This window comes from Bos taurus, chromosome 25 (assembly GCF_002263795.3).
Source record: "Bos taurus isolate L1 Dominette 01449 registration number 42190680 breed Hereford chromosome 25, ARS-UCD2.0, whole genome shotgun sequence".
NCBI lineage: Eukaryota > Metazoa > Chordata > Mammalia > Artiodactyla > Bovidae > Bos > Bos taurus.
In genome coordinates, this window is record NC_037352.1 from 36,709,110 (window position 1) to 36,731,027 (window position 21,918).

The 21,918-nt window shown below is 39.9% G+C and overlaps 1 protein-coding gene across 2 annotated transcripts in view; it reads right to left on the bottom strand.

Annotated features, from left to right (window-relative positions):
• Positions 1 to 268: 268 nt before the first annotated feature.
• The window catches only part of CYP3A24 (cytochrome P450 family 3 subfamily A member 24), a 79,006-nt gene continuing 57,356 nt past the window's right edge, over positions 269 to 21,918 (bottom strand). For both annotated transcript variants that reach the window (XM_059881703.1, XM_024985097.2), the window contains exons 7-13: positions 21,578 to 21,726; positions 14,748 to 14,875; positions 13,596 to 13,662; positions 9,900 to 10,060; positions 6,431 to 6,657; positions 4,004 to 4,166; positions 269 to 1,727 (exon numbers count right to left, since the gene is read on the bottom strand). In XM_059881703.1, the coding sequence (XP_059737686.1) occupies positions 1,632 to 1,727; positions 4,004 to 4,166; positions 6,431 to 6,657; positions 9,900 to 10,060; positions 13,596 to 13,662; positions 14,748 to 14,875; positions 21,578 to 21,726 (991 nt within the window). In that variant the 3' untranslated portion in view covers positions 269 to 1,631. The remainder of the gene's footprint in view (positions 1,728 to 4,003; positions 4,167 to 6,430; positions 6,658 to 9,899; positions 10,061 to 13,595; positions 13,663 to 14,747; positions 14,876 to 21,577; positions 21,727 to 21,918) is intronic.

A 21,918-nucleotide genomic window follows, 5' to 3' on the forward strand; every position in this document is an offset into this window, starting at 1 on the left:
CATGCCGGGCTGCTGTTCCTGTGGACACTGTCCCACTTCAATCTCCAACTTGGAGCCACTGAGCCCCGCTTCTCTGCCCACACCCTGGAGGGTAAGGCTGTCCGCCTTCTGTGCACCCCCAATGGCTTTAGGACTGGACTATCTAGGAAAAGCCTAGCAAGGAAGGGGTTGTGGATGGGAGGGGCAGAAAAGGGAAAGGAAGGGCTGTGTGCAGCTTCTGATATCAACTGAAACTGACCAGTGGTTGTAGCCTTTCTTCCCAATCAACTGACCAATCAACCATCTTTTATTCCATATTCATTATGTTAAGACAGTTGGGAATTGAGGGTGGAATACAAAGACACTTCAAGAAAACCTGTTTCCTGTCTTCAAGAAATATCAGAGGAGATGAGATGAAAAATTTTAATCAAAACTAATAACATAATTATATGTGTGTCTGTTATATAAAATGTGTACCCCCAAAAAGTAGATTTAAACCATGAAAGATAGTTCAGTTGGTAAAGAATCCACTGCAATGCAGGAGGTGGTGGTTTAGTCATTGAGTCGTGTCCAAATCTTGTGATCCCATGGTCTGTAGCCTGCCAGCCTCCTCTGTCCATGGGATTTTCCAGGCAAGAATACTGGAGTGGGTTGCCATTTCCTTCTCCAGGGGATCTTCAAACCCAGGAATCTAACCCAGGTCTCCTGCATTGCAGGCAGATTCTTTACCGACTGAGCTATGAGGGAAGCCCAGTTCAATTCCTGAGTCTGGAAGATCCACTAGAGAACAGATAGGCTACCCAATCCAGTATTCTTGGGCTTCCTTGTGGCTCAGCTGGTTAAGATTCCACCTACAATGCAGGAGACCTGGGATTGATCCCTGGCTTGGGCAGATTCCCTAGAGAAGGGAAAGGCTACCCACTTCAGTGTTCTGGCCTGGAGAATTCCATGAACTGTATAGTCCATGGGGTCACGAAGAGTGGGATATGACTGAGCGACTTTCATTTTTATACTTTCTAAGAAATGCGCAAAACACTGTGGATTAATTCTTACCTGTGTAATGTAACAAACAGCAGTTTTGAAAGAGGCCCCACCCACCAGGAATTGTGATGGCCAAGTATTTAGTCACTGCTTATCCCTGATTCAGATGTACATATTACCCTAAAGTGCAGGTTGGTATCAGACAATACTTTTGTAAAGAGAGGTTTACAGAGTTCCTCAATAGAATATTAGATTTGAAATATATAAAATAAAACCAGTGATTTATTAAAATATGTCAGAACTTTAGTCACCACAATAATTCTTGTTTTCATTAATTTGCTGATAAAACTGTTGAGACACTTTCTTTCTTGATCGTTGCTCTGGAGGAGTAGATGCTACTAACTGGGGGTAGGTGGAGATGGTCCTTTGAGAATCAGATAAGCTGAATGTACGTATCTGGCCCTCATTAGTCACCTCTTTCATATTACACAATATATAACACCACACAGACACTGAGAAAGCTAAACAAATGTGTGGATACCCTAGTCATCCAGCAAGTACAATAGATGCAGCCCGTCTTTATTTCTGAGTTTTATCACAAAGTAAATCAAGTCCCCTGAAACTGTGGGACACAGCTCCTTGAAGAACAAAGCCCAGGTCCTTAAGGGAAGTCAAGCTCCACTTATGGTCTCATCTCTGAGCACAACCTTCAGAAAAATGGGTTTTTCTGGTCTTATAAGTCCTTGACTGTTTATCTTCAAGGGGATCTGCAACAGTTAAGAGAACCAATGAATGAGGCACCGCCAACAATAGAAGCAAAGTAGACAAGATACATTACAGACAATAATGCTTTACAACCGTATACAAGCTACACATCGTGTGTCTTTGATTTTTTTAACTAAAATTCAATGTGTTTAATAGCTATAGGGATGGACAGGCTGTCAATATTTCCTTGATTAAACTTTAACACTTCATGACTTTCAGAAAATTGGTCTATTTAACTTGCTATAAAATACATGGGCATAAAGTCATTTCTAGTACCCCCTTACTATTCACCTTAAAAAAAATTGTTTTAATTCCTCTTTTACTGAGATATAAATGATCAACAGTATAAACACTTGACTTACATATATGTGAAATTACTACCACAATAAGTTTAGTTAACATCCATCAACTCATAAGAGATAGAAAAAGAAAAAATACTGTTTTCCTCTCATGAGAATTCTTAGGATCTACTCTCTTCTACTATATAAAAATGTCAACTATAATCATCATGTTTTACACAATAGTTCTAATACTTATTTATCTATAACCAGAAGTTTGTACCTTTCGATCACTTGCATCCAGTTTCTTTTCTTTATCTTTGATTCTCTGTACTTATTCTGTAAGTTCTGTCAAGACTGGATAGTGAAAGCATTCACCCATCATTCTTGCACAAAATATTATTTGAACACTATGCCTATATGAAGCATTTTGCCTGTTTTTTTAAACATGCCCTGGTTCCAAGTGCAGGGCAAATGGTGAACTTCTGAAGACCTACAGTGGTTTGTCTGAGATTTTTAGCCCCTTTCTCACCCAGTCACTCCTTCTGGGTTGGGGGAACCAACAGAGTGACCTTCTAACCTCAGTTGACTGAAGGACAAGCAAGGAGCTGTGGAGGGAGAAGCCCCAGCCCATGGGGTACTGGGTGGAGCTTGCAGCGGCATCTGCCCTTCCCAGGCGTGCCCGAGGCCCCCTTTCTCTCAGGGCTGAGTCCGCTGTGTGTGCACACTTACAGGACGCCCACACAGATGCCTGCAAGTAAAATGGAAACATCTCTATCCTCCTCTTCCCTGAGAAAGCTACTCAAAGGGAGCAGCTGCTTACTAAATGCATGACTCCTAGAAATAAGCCTTATTTTAGGGCCATGCTTGAGATGAATCAATGCCAACTGTTCTGTGTGCTCCTCAGAGAGTGATTCCAGGTCTTTCTATAACTGCAACAAATTGTTTTTTTTCAAATGGTAAGCATTTTCCCTGCAGATAGACACACAGACACACACAAAACAAGCAAGCACACAGATGACATCTGTTAAATTTTTAAAGTTCAAATTGTTCCGTATTTGTGTCCAAGAGCTCTAATCAACTGCAAGTCACTCCTTAAACATTTGCCCGATGAGGTCAAGGCACCACTGGGAGTTTATGGAAGGAATAAAATGAGGGGACAGAGTTAAAGACCTTCTTAAGTACAAAGGAAACAAGAATCAAACTGGCTGGTTCAGGGACAAAGTATTGTTAGGTGGTAGGACCACTGATGCCAGCCTGTGGTACCTGTAAACACAGCAGAGGGGAGAGTGGGCTCTGGCCTGGATGGGGAGGCTGCATGGAGGGGCTCGGGACTGAACTGGAACTCTATGGGGGAGAATGGACTGTAGACAGGAAGGACAGGACAGGAAGGGTAGACAGGAAGGACACACAGTCATTCTGAGAATGTAAAGGGAGCCCAGCTAGATGGCAGCAGGATTCCTGGCAGGTGAGGGGCTGTGGGAGCCCTTCCCATCCAGCAGAAATGCTTTCACTCAGGGATCACTGTGGCTGCACAGGAGGATCAGTGGGGGTGCTCTCGACACCACACTATGGGGGAATTATTTTAGAGAGTCTGAGGTGACCTCAGCATCGGGATAATGCTCCCCAGTAATTTCTTTATACAAATAGTGGCTGAGAATCACTGTCAGGAGAGTTTCTGTAAGTTCCCGTGGAGAAGGGCATCACTGAAAAGTCATGACATGGTCATCACTGCTCTCACGACTTTGTACAACATTTTCCTTCCTTCTAGTGAACATGAAACCAAATTTTATAAGTTGCTCAAGTTCACTGACTTTGTGTAATCATGTCGTGCTAACGCCTTGACTCTAGATGACCTTTATAGTTGGGTCTTTATGAAGCCACAGACTTAGCCCTCCAGGGATAAGTCTTATAGATACAATCTTATAGACACAGAGAAATACATCTTGGTTAAAAAATTCCCAATAAAACATTATTTATGCAGATAGTTAACTGCTAACCTGTGTTTCTTTACAAGATTTGAAGGAGAAGTTCTGCAGGACTCTGACAACAGCAAGTTTCATATTCATGATGGCAAACCTCATGCCAATGCAATTTCGGGGTCCAGTTCCAAAAGGCAGGTATACATAAGGACTTATGGTGTCCTTGTTCTTCTTACTGAACCTGAATCCACAACAGTAGATGAAACAAGTGAATGAAACAGAAAAATCACAGAAGCTTCAGGTCTGAAGTTTTAACTTAAACCCTCAACCAGTAGCATAAGGGAGAGACTCCCATTCCCTGGATCCTACAGGAGGTTTCAGTCTGGGTGAGAAAATAAGATGAAGGCTGTTTAAAGAAAATGTATCTTTAAATATGAAATTTACATTCAGGGTGGTGAGATGCTCATGCTCTGAAAGGCAGTTAGGAAATGAGACTGATTGCAGGAAGAGTGGGTTCCTGCCTCCATGAACACTTACATTGGTCATGTGCTCAGAGATGAAGGAAGCAGTAGAAACATCTTTGAATATTTAAGTTGTTAGTTTTCTATTTTGTTTTCCCTTGGCTTCCTCTTGTGTGGATACGTCTCTTTCTCCCACACTCAGAGGTTGCTGAGGTCAGTAGATTCATGAGGGCATATGACTCTACTATACTCTGGTTCAATCACTGATTTTTTTGTCTATCTGTTCCACAAACTGATAAAGTCCATGATGGCTAGATCTCTGCTTTATTCAAATTTGACTCCTCAAATTTGGATTTGGAGAAGTGATAATGGCATTACGGTTGTGTATATTATAAACAGTCCTATTATGGAAAATATTCTGGAAGAATACAGATAATGTCACTGTAGCTACATGGGAAATTAGTCAAAGGGCAGCATCTGAGTGCTGCAGACCTGGGTCAAAGGCTGTTGAGCAGGGAATGGACACATACTGATACATTAAAAATGATTCATATAACCTGTAACTATAAACTGTACTGTGTATATGTCAAAAACTCTATAATCGGCTGGCCCAGACCCTGACACACACAGGTGAGCACTAACTCTCTGCTTGAGGGCTGAGTGAATCAAAGGGAAGTACAGTGAGTGGTCTCTGGTTTTATGTTCCTGACGCTGCAGGAGGGGAAGCTGAAGTTGCTGAGCTTGAGGGTGACACAGAGTTTCCCCGGTCCAGAACAGAGGACTTGGTGGACTCTGACTCTTCTTTCAACAATGCTACGTGTACAGGTTATGCTAGTACTAGGGGCAAAAAGGTGAACGAGACACAGTCCCTGCCACCAGGGAGCTTATAGTCAGGAGCTCATAAAAGTCTAGATCCCAGATAGTGCCCTAAAATGTTCAATCCAAATTTTGTTCACCATATAGGGAGAGCATCAATTATTTCCAGAATCCCATCTGTGCCCAAAGCAGAACCTGGTTCTGAATTCCCAGAAGACAATGCTTAACCTCTCCAACTGGGGTGTCTAGATGTCTAGAGAGCAGAGGACTTCTCTTTGGAAGGTCAAAAAACATGGAGGCAAAAGGGAGCTGGCCCAGGTCTACAGCCACAGACAGAACCAGGCCACCTGTGTCTCCTCCATCCTCACTGAGGCTGCTGGAACCACCTGGGATGAGACTGCTAGGTCCTCAGCCTACATCCCACAATAATAATGGAGGAAACAGCAGCCAGTGTTTAAAGAAATGGAAATGTGGGAACGTTAGTGACGAATTCAAAGAGCTAAGGAGAACAGACAGAAAGACTTAAGGAAAAAAACCAATACACCTAAAATAATATAGCTGTTAAATAAATTATAGCAGATGCAACAATTATATATATATATATATATATATATATTAAAAACACAGAATGCCATTTATAGTTTACTGTTACATATAGTAAGCAACTGAAAAAAATCACACTATATGTAATGCCATTCTAAGCTTTAACAATCTGTATATGCATAGAAAAATGTCCTCAGGACTTACATTGCACTATTAATGAGGCCTATCTTAAGGTATTGGGCTTCCCTGGTGGCTCAGTGATCAAGTATCCACCTGCCAATGCAGGAGATGTGGGTTCGATCCCCGGGTTGGGAATATCCCCTGGAGAAGAAAATAGCAACCCACTCCAGTCTCCTTGCCTGGAAAATCCTATGGACAGAGGAGACTGGTGGGCTACAGTTCATGAGGTCACAAAGAGTCGGAAATGACTTAGTGACTAAACAACAAAGCTTAATGTTTTAGAAATGAACAACTAAATTTTTCTTTCTTTTTTTTTTTTTTTGTTTATGGTTGGTAAAGCTTTTAATCAAATAATATCATTCTTGGAATAGGAAATACATTTAACAATAAAAAGATGTAAAATAAAATGATTGTATAGTCACATATTTGTCACCCATAATGAGAGTCATCAGAATACGCTCTGAGCAACTGGATCAGGAGGGTCCCCTTCCCTGGGCTCTTGTACCTTTCAGGACGGAACTCCTCAGGCTCTGGCCAGAGCTGTGGGTCTCTGTGAAGCACAGAGATTGGCACCGTCACTGTTGTCCCTTTGGGAATGGACACTCCATGGATTTTCACATCCTTCTTACAGAGCCTATCAAGTCTAACAGTAATTGGGAACATTCTGAGAGTCTCATTCACCACCATGTCAAGATACTCCATCTGTGCCAGGACATCATAGGTCGGAGGGGCCTGGGAAGAGAAATACAGATTTTGATAAATTAAGAATTTGGATCACCCTTCAACGCCATCTATATAGTCCTATTGAAATGTTAGGAGCTCTGGGGAATAATTTAAATTGGTAAAGGACCTTAGTATTTATGGACATTACTATCATGTCCTTTGAGCTCTCAATGCCCATTGACTGTACAGTAGTTATAACAAAAGAAGAAAATGGGGACAATCATCTAAACTGTGAAACACCAGAGGTGATCAGGGAACGTATTTTCTCTCTCATGAGAACAAACATGACCAACAGACTAGGACCCTTACTTTTAAGTGAAAAAGGCCAAGTCACCATTTCTTTTTGAAATGAGGCCATACATCTGTTCAAAGGAAAGACGTGTAACAGAGCAAATACCCTATTCAACATGAAGGTTCTTAGATGAATACTGTTGACTGCTCATTCTCTTTATTATACATGTACAGTCCAGAAATAATATATGAAAACTCTATAAATAACTTGGGGAGAAATGAGTTCCTTTCTAAACCAAATCCGCAAATGAATGAGAATACAATTTCAGATGCAGGGAAGTTACAAGAGGATCAGAACCCCACCCTCTGCTGCTAGAAGGGTCTCCTGTTGTCCCTGTGGGTGTGACCCTAAGGTCTGAAGGTCTAAACAAGCCACTCCAGCCCCAGGGGCCAGCTCTCCTCACACCACAAAGAACTCCAGTTTTGGCTGAGATTTGAGACCACTGGGGGTGAGACTGCAGCCATGAAATTAAAAGACACTTACTCCTTGGAAGGAAAGTTATGACCAACCTAGATGGCATAGTCAAAAGCAGAGACATTACTTTGCCAACAAAGGTCCATCTAGTCAAGGCTATGGTTTTTCCTGTGGTCACATATGGATGTGAGAGTTGGATTGTGAAGAAGGCTGAGTGTCGAAGAATTGATGCTTTTGAACTGTGGTGTTGGAGAAGACTCTTGAGAGTCCCTTGGACTACAAGGAGATCCAACCAGTCCATTCTGAAGGAGATCAGCCCTGGGATTTCTTTGGAAGGAATGATGCTAAAGCTGAAAGTCCAGTACTTTGGCCACCTCATGCGAAGAGTTGACTCATTGGAAAAGACTTTGATGCGGGGAGGGATTGGGGGCAGGAGGAGAAGGGGACGACAGAGGATGAGATGGCTGGATGGCATCACTGACTCGATGGATGTGAGTCTGAGTGAACTCTGGGAGTTGGTGATGGACAGGGAGGCCTGGCGTGCTGCGACTCATGGGGTCGTAAAGAGTCGGACACGACTGAGCGACTGAACTGAACTGAACTGGGGGTGATACATGGCTGTCAAGTGGGGTTATATTTAAGGAGCAACCTTGTAGAGGGTAAGAGTGCCTCAGGAGCCAACACCCTGGATCACAGCTTGACTAGATCACCACCACATACACGACTAGTGTCTGGAAGTATTTCATCTCCCTGTAGCTCAGGTTTCTCATATGTTACATGGAGACAGATGGAGCTGACCCTCCATAGGATTGTGTGGCAGAGACACTCACTGCTCACCCAGCATCCATGTCAGCCCCATTTTCCCCATCCCACTTGAAGTTAAGGCCAAATCAGCCAACAGGCTGTGAGATGATTATGTCAGTTCAGAGACAAATCATTTGAACCCTGGAAAGCAACTCTCGAGTTCCATATTCCACAGATGACAAGAAGGTCTCATGTTCCAGATAAGGCAGCTACAAGATGGTGGAAGCTCTGAGTCGGTTTTCCTGAGTGACTCTGTGAAGCAGAGCTGTCCGCTCCATCCTCCACTAACAATCCATGTTGAATCTGTAGACATAGATTGAAGTAAACCTCTACTATAAAAGCCCCTGAGATTTCAGGGCTCGTCCGTTACTGAGGAATAACCTACCTCTCCTGACTAATAATTTCTCAAAAACTAAATGCATTCATAAATAGAAAGTATTTAGAACAGACATATATAGTAAGAAGTACATATTAGCCAGTAGTAGTGTTACTGTAAGTATTCTTATAAAAAGGAGAGAATGTAATGCCTTAGGTAACCTCAGTTAGTGACCATTCAATCTTCTTGTTATCAAGAGAATCCCAATATGGGGTTTACCAGAGAAGAAATATCATCTCTAATTTATGCAGGCCCTACAAAGTATTTGAAGGACCTAGGATTTGAAAGGTCATAAGACTTGTCCAAAACCAGTCAGGTCTCATACTCATGTCCTCTGTTTCTTACCATATATCCTTTCTTGTACACCGGGCTTCACCTAGTCTAAAGTTTACAGCAGGCAGTAGACTAAATGAATGGTCCCAATTCTCCACCATTTCCTCTGTCCATTCCCTTCGCCACTAACTCTGCGATGCCCTCCCATTCTGACTCAGGTTGGTCAGGTGGCTCAACCTGACCAGTGGAATATTCACTAAGTGTAATGCTAGCAGAGTTGTGAAAGTCATCCATGGGATTAGGCCTCTTGCTCATGACATCTACAACTGCCTTGAGAAGCAGACATGTGGAGATTGAGACATGTGAGGAGCATGTGTGGAGTTGAGTCAGTCCAAACACTTAGCTAAGGGCAGCCAAGATCAGCCAATGCACAGACCACAGCAAATCCAGCCAACATCAATAGGTAACTGTGCAGACACCATAAACTTGGGCAGACTCTAGGAGATAGTGACGGACAGGGAGGCCTGGTGTGCTGCAGTCCATGGAGTCACAAAGAGTCCAAAATGACTTAGCAACTGAACAAAAACAAATGCAGACACCAGAGTAATAAGTGATGCCACTGAAGTTCAGTGAATTTAGTTGGGATTATTCTGATAACTGATACCGCTGGACCAGCACTTTTTTCAAAATACTTACATTGCTGTGAGTAGCAGGAAGTACTTAAGTTTTCTTCCTTTGTTTTGTATGCTATACATCCTTCCTAAATGTGCAGTGCTCAACTGCTTAGTCTTCTCCAACTCTTTGCAATCCCATGAACTGTAGCCTACCAGGCTCCTCTGTCCATGGATTTCCCAGGCAAGAATACTGGAGTGGGCTGCCATTTCCTACTCCAGGGGATCTTCCCAACGCACCTATTGAACCTGCATCTCCTGCACTGGCAGGAGGATTGGATTCTTCTCCACTGCACCATCTGGGAATGGAAGTAAATGATTTGATGCTTATGCTTTGGGCAAAAACCTTGTAAGAAGTAGAGAGAAGACAATCATGCTAAGGCTTCACCTTCTCCCTCTCTCTCCAGGTATCATCACTCACCTTATTGGGGAAAGTCACATCAATTTCCTCCTGCAGCTTCTGCTGGACATCAGGGTGAGTGGCCAAAATATACAAAAGGAAGGAAAGAGTATTGCTAGTGGTCTCATAGCCAGCAAAAATAAAGATAACACTTTGGGCCATGAGTTCTTGGTCAGAGAGAGCTAAAAAGAAAGTCAAGATATTTTAGGTAAAGCATGGCAATGTAAAAATCACAGTTTAGATGATGAGACATTCCAGTGTAATTCCCAAAGCCCTAGGGGAATCATGGAAAAGTAATTCAGAATCAAAATGAGATCGATTTCCACTCTGTGTCTGCCTCACAGAGCCAAGAAAAAGCCAAGAACTGTTTTAATTGAGTTTTTCCCAGGTCTATACTATTCTTGGCCCTCTGTTCCTGGCAATACCATAGCCCCACCAACACAGCTGGGTAATTTCAAGAGATGGCATTTGTGTCTAAAATCTACAGTGTTATCAATGTGTCCCTTAGAGAACTGTAAAAGAACTTTAGATCCAAGTAAAATGGAGTAGCATTCCCTTCTAGAATATTTTAAATTATTCCACTTAAGGTATAGTTTGATTTTGTTTTTTTTGAGAGATTTACAGTACTAAGGCTATATGGTAGGGGAAATTAAATTATATTTTATCAAAACTTGTTTCCAGGAACATAAGAGTACAATATTGGGCTACAGTTAAACTCTTGCTACTCAAAGAGTGGTCCATGGACCAGCAGCATGAGCAGGATCTAGAAGCCTAATACAAATTCAGTGTCTCAAATCCCAAAAACCCTGAACTATGGAAACAACCCACATGAACTTTCATGAGATGTGGAGATGTATGTGCACAATGTAGCCTGAGAAGCATGGATTATGCCCTTGAGAGGCACCAGGTAATACAAGACCTGGGACATAAAGTCTTCAAGGGGAGGATCGAGATATGTATAGAAGCTGCAGAAATCAATAAAAAACTTGAAGAGTTGTGATGATCCTAGTCTAATCAGTGACATTAAAATAGCAGAAGAAAGAATGTGTGCACATAAGGACTTAGGCCAGCGTGAAATATAGAAAAATTAGGTCCAGGGAGTACAATTAGCAATGCTGATTCAAGTCTGGCCTGAAGGTCATCCTTTCAGTATACACCTCCTCTTTCTGCTCTTCTTTATTCTTATCAAACAGTCCTGTGATTATACACCAGTCTCCATTTTTATTTTCTCCTGAGAGACCAAACATGCTCAGGCTCTCAGCTATTTGATGGGACTGAAGTAGGATCTTTGTTACTTAGAGCACTCAACTCAACATAGTACCTGCCCCAAACAAGCGATTAGCAAAAAAAAGCAATATAAAATGAGTGCAATAAAGATCTATGAAGTTCTAATTCCCTAGTGATGATATCTGTGATGCTATTGTCAATAAATTCAACCATCAAATTCTTTCTCCAGTTAGCATAAACTGCATAATACTCAAAGTTTAGAGTTGTGCTAATATATGATTCTTCAAATTTTAATTGATTAAAATTAAATACAATTTAGTATTCAGGTTTCAGTGGCACTAGTCACATGTCAAGTCCTCAACAGACATTTATGCCTAGTGATTACTATATTGAACAGAGCAGATACAGAATATTTCCTTCATCAGAGAAAGTTGTATTGAATCATGTACTTAGAAAAATATTAGATGATAATAATAGATAGATAGATATGCTACTGCTATTGCTGCTAAGTTGCTTCAGTCATGTCCAACCAAGCGCGACCCCATAGACGGCAGCCCACCAGGCTCCAACGTCCCTGGGATTCTCCAGGCAAGAACACTGGAGCGGGTTGCCATTTCCTTCTCCAATGCATGAAAGTGAAAAGTGAAAGTGAAGTCGCTCAGTCGTGTCTGACTCTTCGTGACCGCATGGACTGCAGCCTACCAGGCTCCTCCGTCCATGGGATTTTCCAGGCAAGAGTGCTGGAGTGGGTTGCCATTGCCTTCTCCAAGATAGATATAAGTATGTATATAAACAGGTATAGACATATTGAGAATGGGATGCAGTTTATCCCTGCTTTCAAGACCCAATTTTACAAAATTCATTATTTTGTGAGATGGTTATCAATCCATTTGTAGCTTCAGATTAATCCTATAGGAGTATTCATGTCATAGAATTAAAACACACCAGGGTCTTTTTGTTTGAGAGAGAGAGCATGTTTATATCAGTGATTTGTGGTAGATACAGAAATCTTTTTTTATTTAACATAAGTGTAAAAATATTTGATGTTCTGACAGTTGTCCACTGAGAGGATCTGGAAGCAAAGAAACCCTAGAAGCAATGAGCATTCCTAGAACCCAAATTTTGGGTTCTAAATACCATTTTTCACTAAATGGAAGCAGAACTTCTTAGAGAAATGGCTTATTCCAGGGGAAATAGAAGAGAAAGCTGGAATGCCTTGCATTAGGAAGTGAGGTTCTTGGAAAATGATAAATGAAAAGGACACAGGATACTTTGTGTACCACAGTGGTGGACACACATCATTATACATTTATCAAAAGCCATAGAATGTACAATATCAAGATTGAACCCAGGTGGGAACTATTGTCTTTGGGTGATAATACTGTATCAGTGGAGGTTCATTGATTATAACAAGTGTATCACTCCAGTATGGACTTCTGATATTGAGGAAGGCTATATGTAGGTGGGGGCAAAATGTATTTTGGTAAACTATTCTTCACTCAATTATGCTTTTTTAATTTCTGCTAAAAAATAGACTATTGAAAGAAATGTCTAAGGAGAAAAAAAGTAAAATATATATAGGAGCCCACTTGAAAGGGCTCCAGTAGACAAACCTGACAATTTGAAAATTAAATTGAAGAGTGATGTGAGAGAGTAAGTTAGTTATACATGAGATTATACTGATATAAATAAATAAATGATTGGGGGAGAATGGAGAGCTCTCCCTATGAAAGAATGTCAGCTCATAAACACAGAAGAATGATGGGTTTTGAAAGGCATCATGTGTTGATGTATGGCAAAACCAATACAATATTGTAAAGTAATTAGCCTCCAACTAAAATAAATAAATTTAAATTTTAAAAAAGTCTGCCTCAGGTTTAGGAAAAAAAAAAAAGAAAGGCATCATGTTGTAATCATCATAGTAACAACGGTTTCAGTCAAAAACTATCCATGAATGATAAAACCAGTGGGTGACAATTTGAGGAGGAACAGAATATTTAAGGCTTCTCCCAGAAGTTATGTGTTAATAACAAAGGGGGGAAAAATACACTTTACAGTAGAGTAAGCTGGTGAACACAAGTTAAAAAGTGTTCCAACTGGAGGTCACCAACAATGGGGCAATGTGCCCCCTGATGAATGAAGGGATGAAGCCTTGATGCAAATTTCCAGGCAGAGGTTCTGACTTGGTGGGTCTGGAGGATCCTGAGAACTGATATTGGAACCAAGCTCCCCAGAGGTTCAGCTGTAAGTAATCCACATCATAACTGGCTTCTGGGCATGACTTCCTTGTTATCCTTGTCCTTCGAGCTCTGAACAAAGTTGTGCCTGCAAACTCCCAGGAAGTACCACAGTCTACTCTTTCTGCACAAGTGTCTTTCTTCAATTTGGCAGAAATTCTCATCTACCTAGAAAACTTTCTGCTCATTTTCAGAACTGCCCCCTACCTCTGCATCTCCCCACTGTGGCCCCTCTGAAGCTCTCCTTGGTTACCTTTATGATTGTCTGTTTCTTTGGAATTCTGGGAGTTAATCATCAGCTGAAGAAAATCCACACGTGGCTGTAAGCAGAAAAAAAATTTCTATGAAAGAAAGTTACTTGTGAAGTCATAGACAAATCAGGAGTGCAGTATTTAACCTCTTTCCTGAGAGTATGGCCCCTTATAGAGCAGAAGTCTGACTAGTATTGCCTGAGTCCTCAGTGAACTAACATTCACCTACAGACCTTGGAGAACATGACGTTTCCCAGAGAGAAACCTGCCATTATGTCAACTGCTTTCTGGTCCTCACTCTCTCTGATCTTTGGTTTCTCTGGCTTTTGAAACAGCTTCTTTGCCAAAGAGTTGCCTGCTGTCTCTCCTGTCACACCTGTTTGCTCAGGAGAAAATCCATGACTTCGATCCTTTTTTTCCTTCCAATTTTAATTCTTAATGAATTACCACACAAATTAATCCCCTCACATTTGCAAAGTACTTTGGCAACTTGTATAGAAGCATCTTCAAGGCCTTGACCCTTTCAGAACTCTATACAGTCTTCAGTGGCATCCTGGGTACAAAACCCTCAGTCCCCCTGACCTGCAGACATGCTTGTGCTGGCCTCCAGGCTTCATGAAGGTAAAGGTGGGTTAACCAGCTTGCAGCCTCATGGCCCAGAGAAGACTCCTGCCCATGCCAGACTAGGAGACAGCTCCAATTTAACACAGAATTCACTCCACCAGCTGCCTGATGGGGCTTTTCACTACACAATCTATAATATAAGAGTCTTGGAATCAAAGTGATTCTTTACCAGTATAACATCTCGGGCATCTATAATATCAGTAAAATCATTTTTAAACAGTAATTCTTATCCTTTAACAGTTTATTGAATGGAAGTGGTAAAGCTTTCATCTCAACAATATTTATGCAATGACATACTAATGTGCATGCCTACTATTAAAACATCACTCTCTGGCCCATTTTCTTATTTCTTCCCCAATCTCCACCTTTCTCATCCCTTCACAATGATATATTAATAATCCCCCAGTTCTAAAATCTATACTTCTCAACATATCTTTTAAAAAATACAGAGAAGTTCACAAATCATATGTGTACAGGTTAACAAATTTTCAAAACGTGAACACCCTCATGTAACCACCACCAGATTTTACCTTTTGATTATCTTTGAGGCGACTTTCTTTTATTCTTTTTACAGATTTTGCCAAAAAATTCACAGCACTTTTTGGAAACATGGTGATATTTAATACTTCAAAGATTGGGACAAGGAATGGAAAGAGTACTATAGAGAAGAGATAACAGAAAAGCACAGTGAAAATTCAAAATTTACACAGCAAGTATAATTTGCTCTATCTATCAGAGAAAGATACCAGGTTTCTCAACCAGAATCACTCCCTGTACGACCTTTGCTCAGACCTCCAAGTCAATGACTGAGCAAGGCCAAGTCCACTTATAGGGGCCGTCACTATAGTAGTGAAATCAGTGGTCGTTTTGGCCTTTTGGAATGATTAAAAAAAAAACAAAACAGGATTATATTCCTTAACTTCCTAGTTTTTTATCTATTGGATTCGGATTTCTTTGGATAAATCACACTATAGTATGCTACTCTAATTAACCATTTTCTGCAAAAAACCATTCAAGATAGAAATAAAACAGTATATATCTTTTAACTACAATGGAATTAAATTAAAAATCAATAACCAAAATTGGGAAATTCACAAATACATGGAAATTAAACAATACACTCCTAAATAAACAATGATCTGTATACTATATCAAATATACGACCAGGAATTACTTTGAAATAAATAAAAATGAAACTATTACTTACCAAAACGAATGGGATATAGAAAAAACAGTGCTCATGGAAAAGTTTAAGGCTATAAATATCTACTTTTAAAAAGAACAAATACCTCAAGGCATGAACCTAACTTTCCACCCTAACTCAATGAAAAAAGAAGAGCAAACTCAACCTAAATCTAGAAGAAGAAATTAATAAAGACAAGAGCAGAAACTAATGAAATAGAATAAAAACAATCGAGAAAATCAATAAAACCAAAAGCTAATTCTTTGAAAAGAACTTTTAAGCTAGTAAAGTGAAAGTCACTCAGTTTTGTCTAACTCTTTTTGATCCCATGGACTATACAGTTCATGGAATTCTCCAGGCCAGAATACTGGACTGGGTATCTTCCCCTTCTCCAGGGGATCTTCCCAACCCAGGGATCGATCCCAGGTCTCCTGCACTGCGGGTGGATTATTTACCAGTTGAGCCACAAGGGAAGCCCAAGAATACAGGAGTGGGTAGCCTATTCCTTCTCCAGCAGATCTTCCCAATGCAGGAATTGACTCGGGATCTCCTTCATTGTAAGTGGATTCTTTACCAACTGAGCTATCAGGGAAGCACTTTGAAGCTAGATAGACCAAAAAGAGAGAGAGAGAGAGAGAGCTCAAATATGTAGCATCCCAATGAAAGAGGAGTGATTACTGTTGACATTAAAAGAATACCAGGAACAAGGTTCACCAATAAATTAGATAACTTAGACAAAGTGGACAAATTCCTTAAAAGACATGAAGTACAGAAGCTAACTCAAAAAGAAAGAGACAATCTGAATTTTTCTATTAAAAATTATTAAACAGGAAGGTTGATTCCTCCAGCTTCATTCTTCTTTCTCAAGACTGCTTTGGCTATTCAGGGTCTTTTATGTTTCCATACAAATTGTGAAATTATTTGTTTTAGTTCTGTGAAAAATATCGTTGGTAGTTTGATAGGGATTGCATTGAATCTATAGATTGCTTTGGGTAGTATACTCATTTTCATTATATTGATTCTTTGAATCCAAGAACACGGTATATTTCTCCATCTATTTGTGTTATCTCTGATTTCTTTCATCAGTGTTTTATAGTTTCCTGTATAGAGGTCTTTTGTTTCTTTAGGTAAATTTGTTCCTAACTATTTTATTCTTTTTGGTGCAATGATGAATGGCATTATTTCCTTAATTTCTCCTTCTGATTTTTCATTGTTATTATATAGGAATGCAAGGGATTTCTGTGTATTAATTTTATATCCTGCAACTTTACTATATTCATTGATTAGCTCTAGTAATTTTCTCATGGCATCTTTAGGGTTTTCTATGTAGAGGATGATGTTATCTGTAAACACTGTGAGTTTAACTTATTCTTTTCAGTCTGGACTCCTTTTATTTCTTTTCATCTCTGATTGCTGTGGCTAGAACTTCCAAAACTATGTTGAATAGTAGTGGTGAGAGTGGGAACCCTTGTCTTGCTCCTGATTTTAGAGGGAATGCTTTCAAAGCAATATTGAGAAAGAATGGAACTGGAGGAATCAATCTTCCTGACTTCAGACTATACTGAAAGAAAGTGACAGTGTTAGTCACTCAGCCCTGTCTGACTTTTTGTGACCCCATGGTCTATAGTCCTCCAGGTGCCTCTGTCCATGGGATCCTCCAGGCAAGAGTACTGGAGTAGGTTTCCATTTCTTTCTCCAGGGGATCTTTCCAACGCAGGAATTGAACCCAGGTCTCCTGCATTGTAGCCAGATTCTTTACTGTCTAAGCCACCAGAGAAGAGTATACTACAAAGCTACAGTCATCAAGACAGAATGGTAATGGCACAAAGACAGAAATCAATATAGATCAATGGGACAAATAGCAAGTCCAGAGGTAAATCCCCACACCAAAGATGCCTTATCTATGACAAAGGAGGCAAAAATATACAATAGAGAAAAGACAGTCTCTTCAAAATGTTGTGCTGGGAAAACTGGTCAAATATGTGTAAAAGAATGAAATTAGAATATCTTCTAACACCATACACAAAAATAAACTCAAAATAGATGAAAGGCCAAAAACTATAAAAAGAAGAAAACAAAGGCAGAACACTCTCTGACATAAATCACAGCAAGATGCTCTAGGACCGACCTCCCAGAGTAATGGAAATAAAAACAAAAATAAACAAATGGGACTTAAAAGCTTTCCCACAATGAAGGAAACCATAAGCAAGGTGAAAAGATAGCCCTCAGACTGGGAGAATATAGTAGCAAATGAAGAAACTGACAAAGAATTAATCTCCAAAATATACAAGCAGCTCCTCATATAGTTCGATACCAGAAAAATGAACAACCCAGTCAAAAACTGGGCAAAAGACCTAAACAGACATTTCTCCAAAGAAGACATAAAGATGGCTAATAAACACGTGAAAAGATGTTCAACTTCACTCATTATTCAGTTCAGTTCAGTCGCTCAGTCATGTCTGACTCTTTGCAACCCCATGAATTGCAGCACACCAGGCCTCCCTGTCCATCACCAACTCCCGGAGTTCATTCAGACTCATGTCCATCGAGTCAGTGATACCATCCAGCCATCTCATCCTCTGTTGTCCCCTTCTCCTACTGCCCTCAATCCCTCCCAGCATCAGAGTCTTTTCCAATAAGTCGAACCTTTGCATGAGGTGGCCAAAGTACTGGAGTTTCAGCTTTAGCATCAGTCCTTCCAAAGAACACCCAGGACTTTAGGATGGACTGGTTGGATCTCCTTGCAGTCCAAGGGACTCTCAAGAGTCTTCTCCAACACCACAGTTCAAAAGCATCAAGTCTTCGGCGCTCAGCTTTCTTCACAGTCCAATTTTCACATCCATACATGACTATTGGAAAAACCACAGCCTTGACTAGACAGACTTTTGTTGGCAAAGTAATGTCTGTGCTTTTGAATATGCTATCTCACTCATTATTAGAGAACTGCAAATCAAAACCACAATGAGGTATCATCTCACATGAGTCAGAATGGCCATTATCAAAAAGTCTGCTGCTACTTCTGCTGCTAAGTCACTTCAGTCGTGTCCGACTCTGTGCGACCCCATAGATGGCAGCCCACCAGGCTCCCCCATCCCTGGGATTCTCCAGGCAAGAACACTGGAGTGGGTTGCCATTTCCTTCTCCAATGCAGGAAAGTGAAAAGTGAAAGTGAAATCGCTCAGTCGTGTCCGACTTTTAGTGACCCCATGGACTGCAGCCTACCAGGCTCCTCCGCCCATGGGATTTTCCAGGCAAGAGTACTGGAGTGGGGTGCCACTGCCTTCTCTGATCAAAAAGTCTACAAACAATAAATGCTGGAGAGGGTTTGGAGAAAAGGAAACTCTCTTACACTGTTGGTGGGAAAGCAAACCAACCCAGCCACATGAAGAACAGTGTGGAGATTCCTTAAAAAACTGGGAATAGAACTGCCATATGACCCAGCAAGCCCACTGCTAGGCATACACCCCAAGAAAACCAGAACTGAAAGAGACACATGTACCCCAGTGTTCATGGCAGCACTATTTACAATAGCTAGGACATGGAAGCAACCTAGATGTCCCTCAGCACATGAATAGATATGGAAATTGTGGTACATATACATAATGGAATATTACTCACTATAAAAAGGAACACTTATGAGTCAGTTCTAATGAGGTGGATGAACCTGGGGCTTATTATACAGAGTGAAATAAGTCAGAAAGAGGAAAAAAATACTGTATATTAATGCACATATATGGAATTTGGAAAGAAGGTACTGACAATCCTACATGCAGGGCAGTAAAAGAGACACAGATGTAAAGAACAGACTTTTGGACTCAGTGGGAGAAGGCAAGGGTGGGGTGATTTGAGAGAATAGCACTGAAACATGTACATTACCATATGTAAAATAGATGACCAGTGGAAGTTTGATATATGAAGCAGGGCACCAAAGCTGGTGCTCTGGGATAACCCAGAGGGATAGGGTGTGGAGAGGGGTGAGAAGGGGATTTCAGGACGGGGAGACACATGTATACTTGTGACTGATTCATGTTGATGGATGACAAAAGACCTCATAATATTGTAATGTAATTATCTTCCAATTAAAATAAATTAATATACTGTAAAAAATTATTAAACAGAAACTACTCAAAAAGAAAGAAACAATGTGAATAGACCTATAAGAAATACAGTTTGATTTGATAATCAAGACACCACCCACAACTTGAAAATGAAAAGCTCAGGTCCAGATGGTTTCCATGCTGAACACTACTCAAATAATTAAAGAATTAATGCCAATTTTCCACTAATTCATCAAACAAATAGAAGATGACAGAATACTCTGAAAGTCACTCTTCAGAATCAGTATTAACCTGGTGTGAGAAACAATAAGATAGTAGAGGAAGAAAAAAACTATAGATCAATGTATCTATGACCATGGATACACAGATCCTCAACAAAATACTAGCAAACTGAATCTACTAACATATAAAAAGATGTATACATCATGTATAAGTGTGCTTTATCCCAGGAAGGCAAGGTTGTATAATATGCCATTTCAATAGAGTAATAAACAATGACCACACAATTATCTAATAGATGCATAAGAAGCATGTAACAAAAATCCAATACGTGCTTGTGATTAAAAAAAAAAAAAACAACTCTCAGCAAACAGAAACAGAAGGGACTTTCATCAACCTGATAAAAGGAATCTATGAAAAGCACATATTTAACAACTTATGTAAACCCATAGTTAACACTAATACCTAATAGTGAAAAACTGGATGATTTTCTCTAAGATTAAGAATAAGACAAGGAAGCCTTTTTCACCACTTCTACCCAAAACTGTACCTGACATTCTAACCAGAAGAATTAGTCAAGAAAATTAAATAAAATATATCCATATAGGAAATGAAGACTAAACCTCTGCTATCAGACAACATGATATTTTATACAGGGAATCCTAAGAAAACCACTAAAAACCTATTAGAAAAAATAAATAAGTTCAGCAGGGTTTCAAGATACAAGATCAAGGCAAAAACCACTATGATATTGTAAAGTAATTAGCCTCCAACTAAAATAAAAAGAAAAAAAAGATACAAGATCACAACACAAAATCAATTGTATTTCTATATTGCAATAAATAATATAAAGTGACATTAAGAAAATAACTCCACTTACAATAACATCAAAAAGAATAGAATAAGTAGGAATAAAATAAAAGATGTAAAATTTACACTCTGAAAACCACAAAACCTTGTTGAACTAAATTAAAGAAGATGTAAATAAATGAAAAACATGCCATGATCATGAATCAGAACATTCACATTGTCAAGATGGCACGTTGACAGATAGAAGATATTCCCTATCAGAACTCTAGCTGAGCTCTTTGAATAAACTGACTAACTTAGCATAAATTCATATGAAATTGGAAGGGGCTCAGAGAAGACAAAATATTACTGAAAAAAATAATAAAGTTATAAGACTCACCTTTCCTGATTTTAAGACTTACCATAAAGCTACATTAATCAAGGCAATGTGGCACTGGCCTAAAGATGGACATATATCCATGGAATAAAATTTTGAGTCTAGAAATAAACCCATGTGTCTATGGCCAACTGAATAATGGAAATGTTTCCAAGACCATTCAATGGAGACAAAACAGGCTTTTCAGTAAGTGGTGCTCAGACAACTGGATACCTATAAGCAAATTGCACCAGGACTATTGATTTAAGTAATAACTGAAATTTGTACCTTTTGACCACCATCATCCAATTCTATCTCCCAAACCCTGTCTCTAGTAACCAAAAATCTGACATCATTTTTCTATGAGTTTGGATTTCTTCCTTTGATTCAACATATAGTATTTGTCTTTCTGTCTGACTTATCTCACTTAGCATGAGGTCCAGCCACATTGCTGCAAATGAAAGAATTTCCTTCCTTTTTATGGCTGAAGAGTATTCTGTTGTGTTTGTGTCTGTGTGTATAAATACCACATTTTTCCTATCCATTTATCCATCAATGGGCACTTAGGTTATAAAAACCATTGAATTGTATATTTTAAATTGGTGAATTATATCTCAATAAACCTATGAAAAAGAAGAAAGGGAGGGAGGGAAGGAGGAAGAGAGGAAAAAAGAATGAGAGGGAAGGAGGGACAGGAGGAAGAATACAGAAAAAGAAATGTAGTAGGATACTTACCTACTGAGAGAAGAAATGGATTGAGGATATCAAATCTTAAGAGCTTCTTGGCATTCTCCACAAAGGGATCTTGCGGGTTGCCAAGGGAATCAATATTCACTCCAAATGATGTGCTAGTAATCACATCCATGCTGTAGGCCCCAAAGACCCTGAGTAGAGAAAGACAGACACAGACAGTTAAAATCAGGACCAGCTGACTATCCATATCCAACAGAGTCAACAAGAAAATCATATATAATCAGATGCCCAGGCAAGACAGGTCAAGAGCCACACTCTCTCAGAACCACCTGCTGGATCATGGAAGACTGTCTGCTACTATCACTCACTCCTGAGGTGTGTAT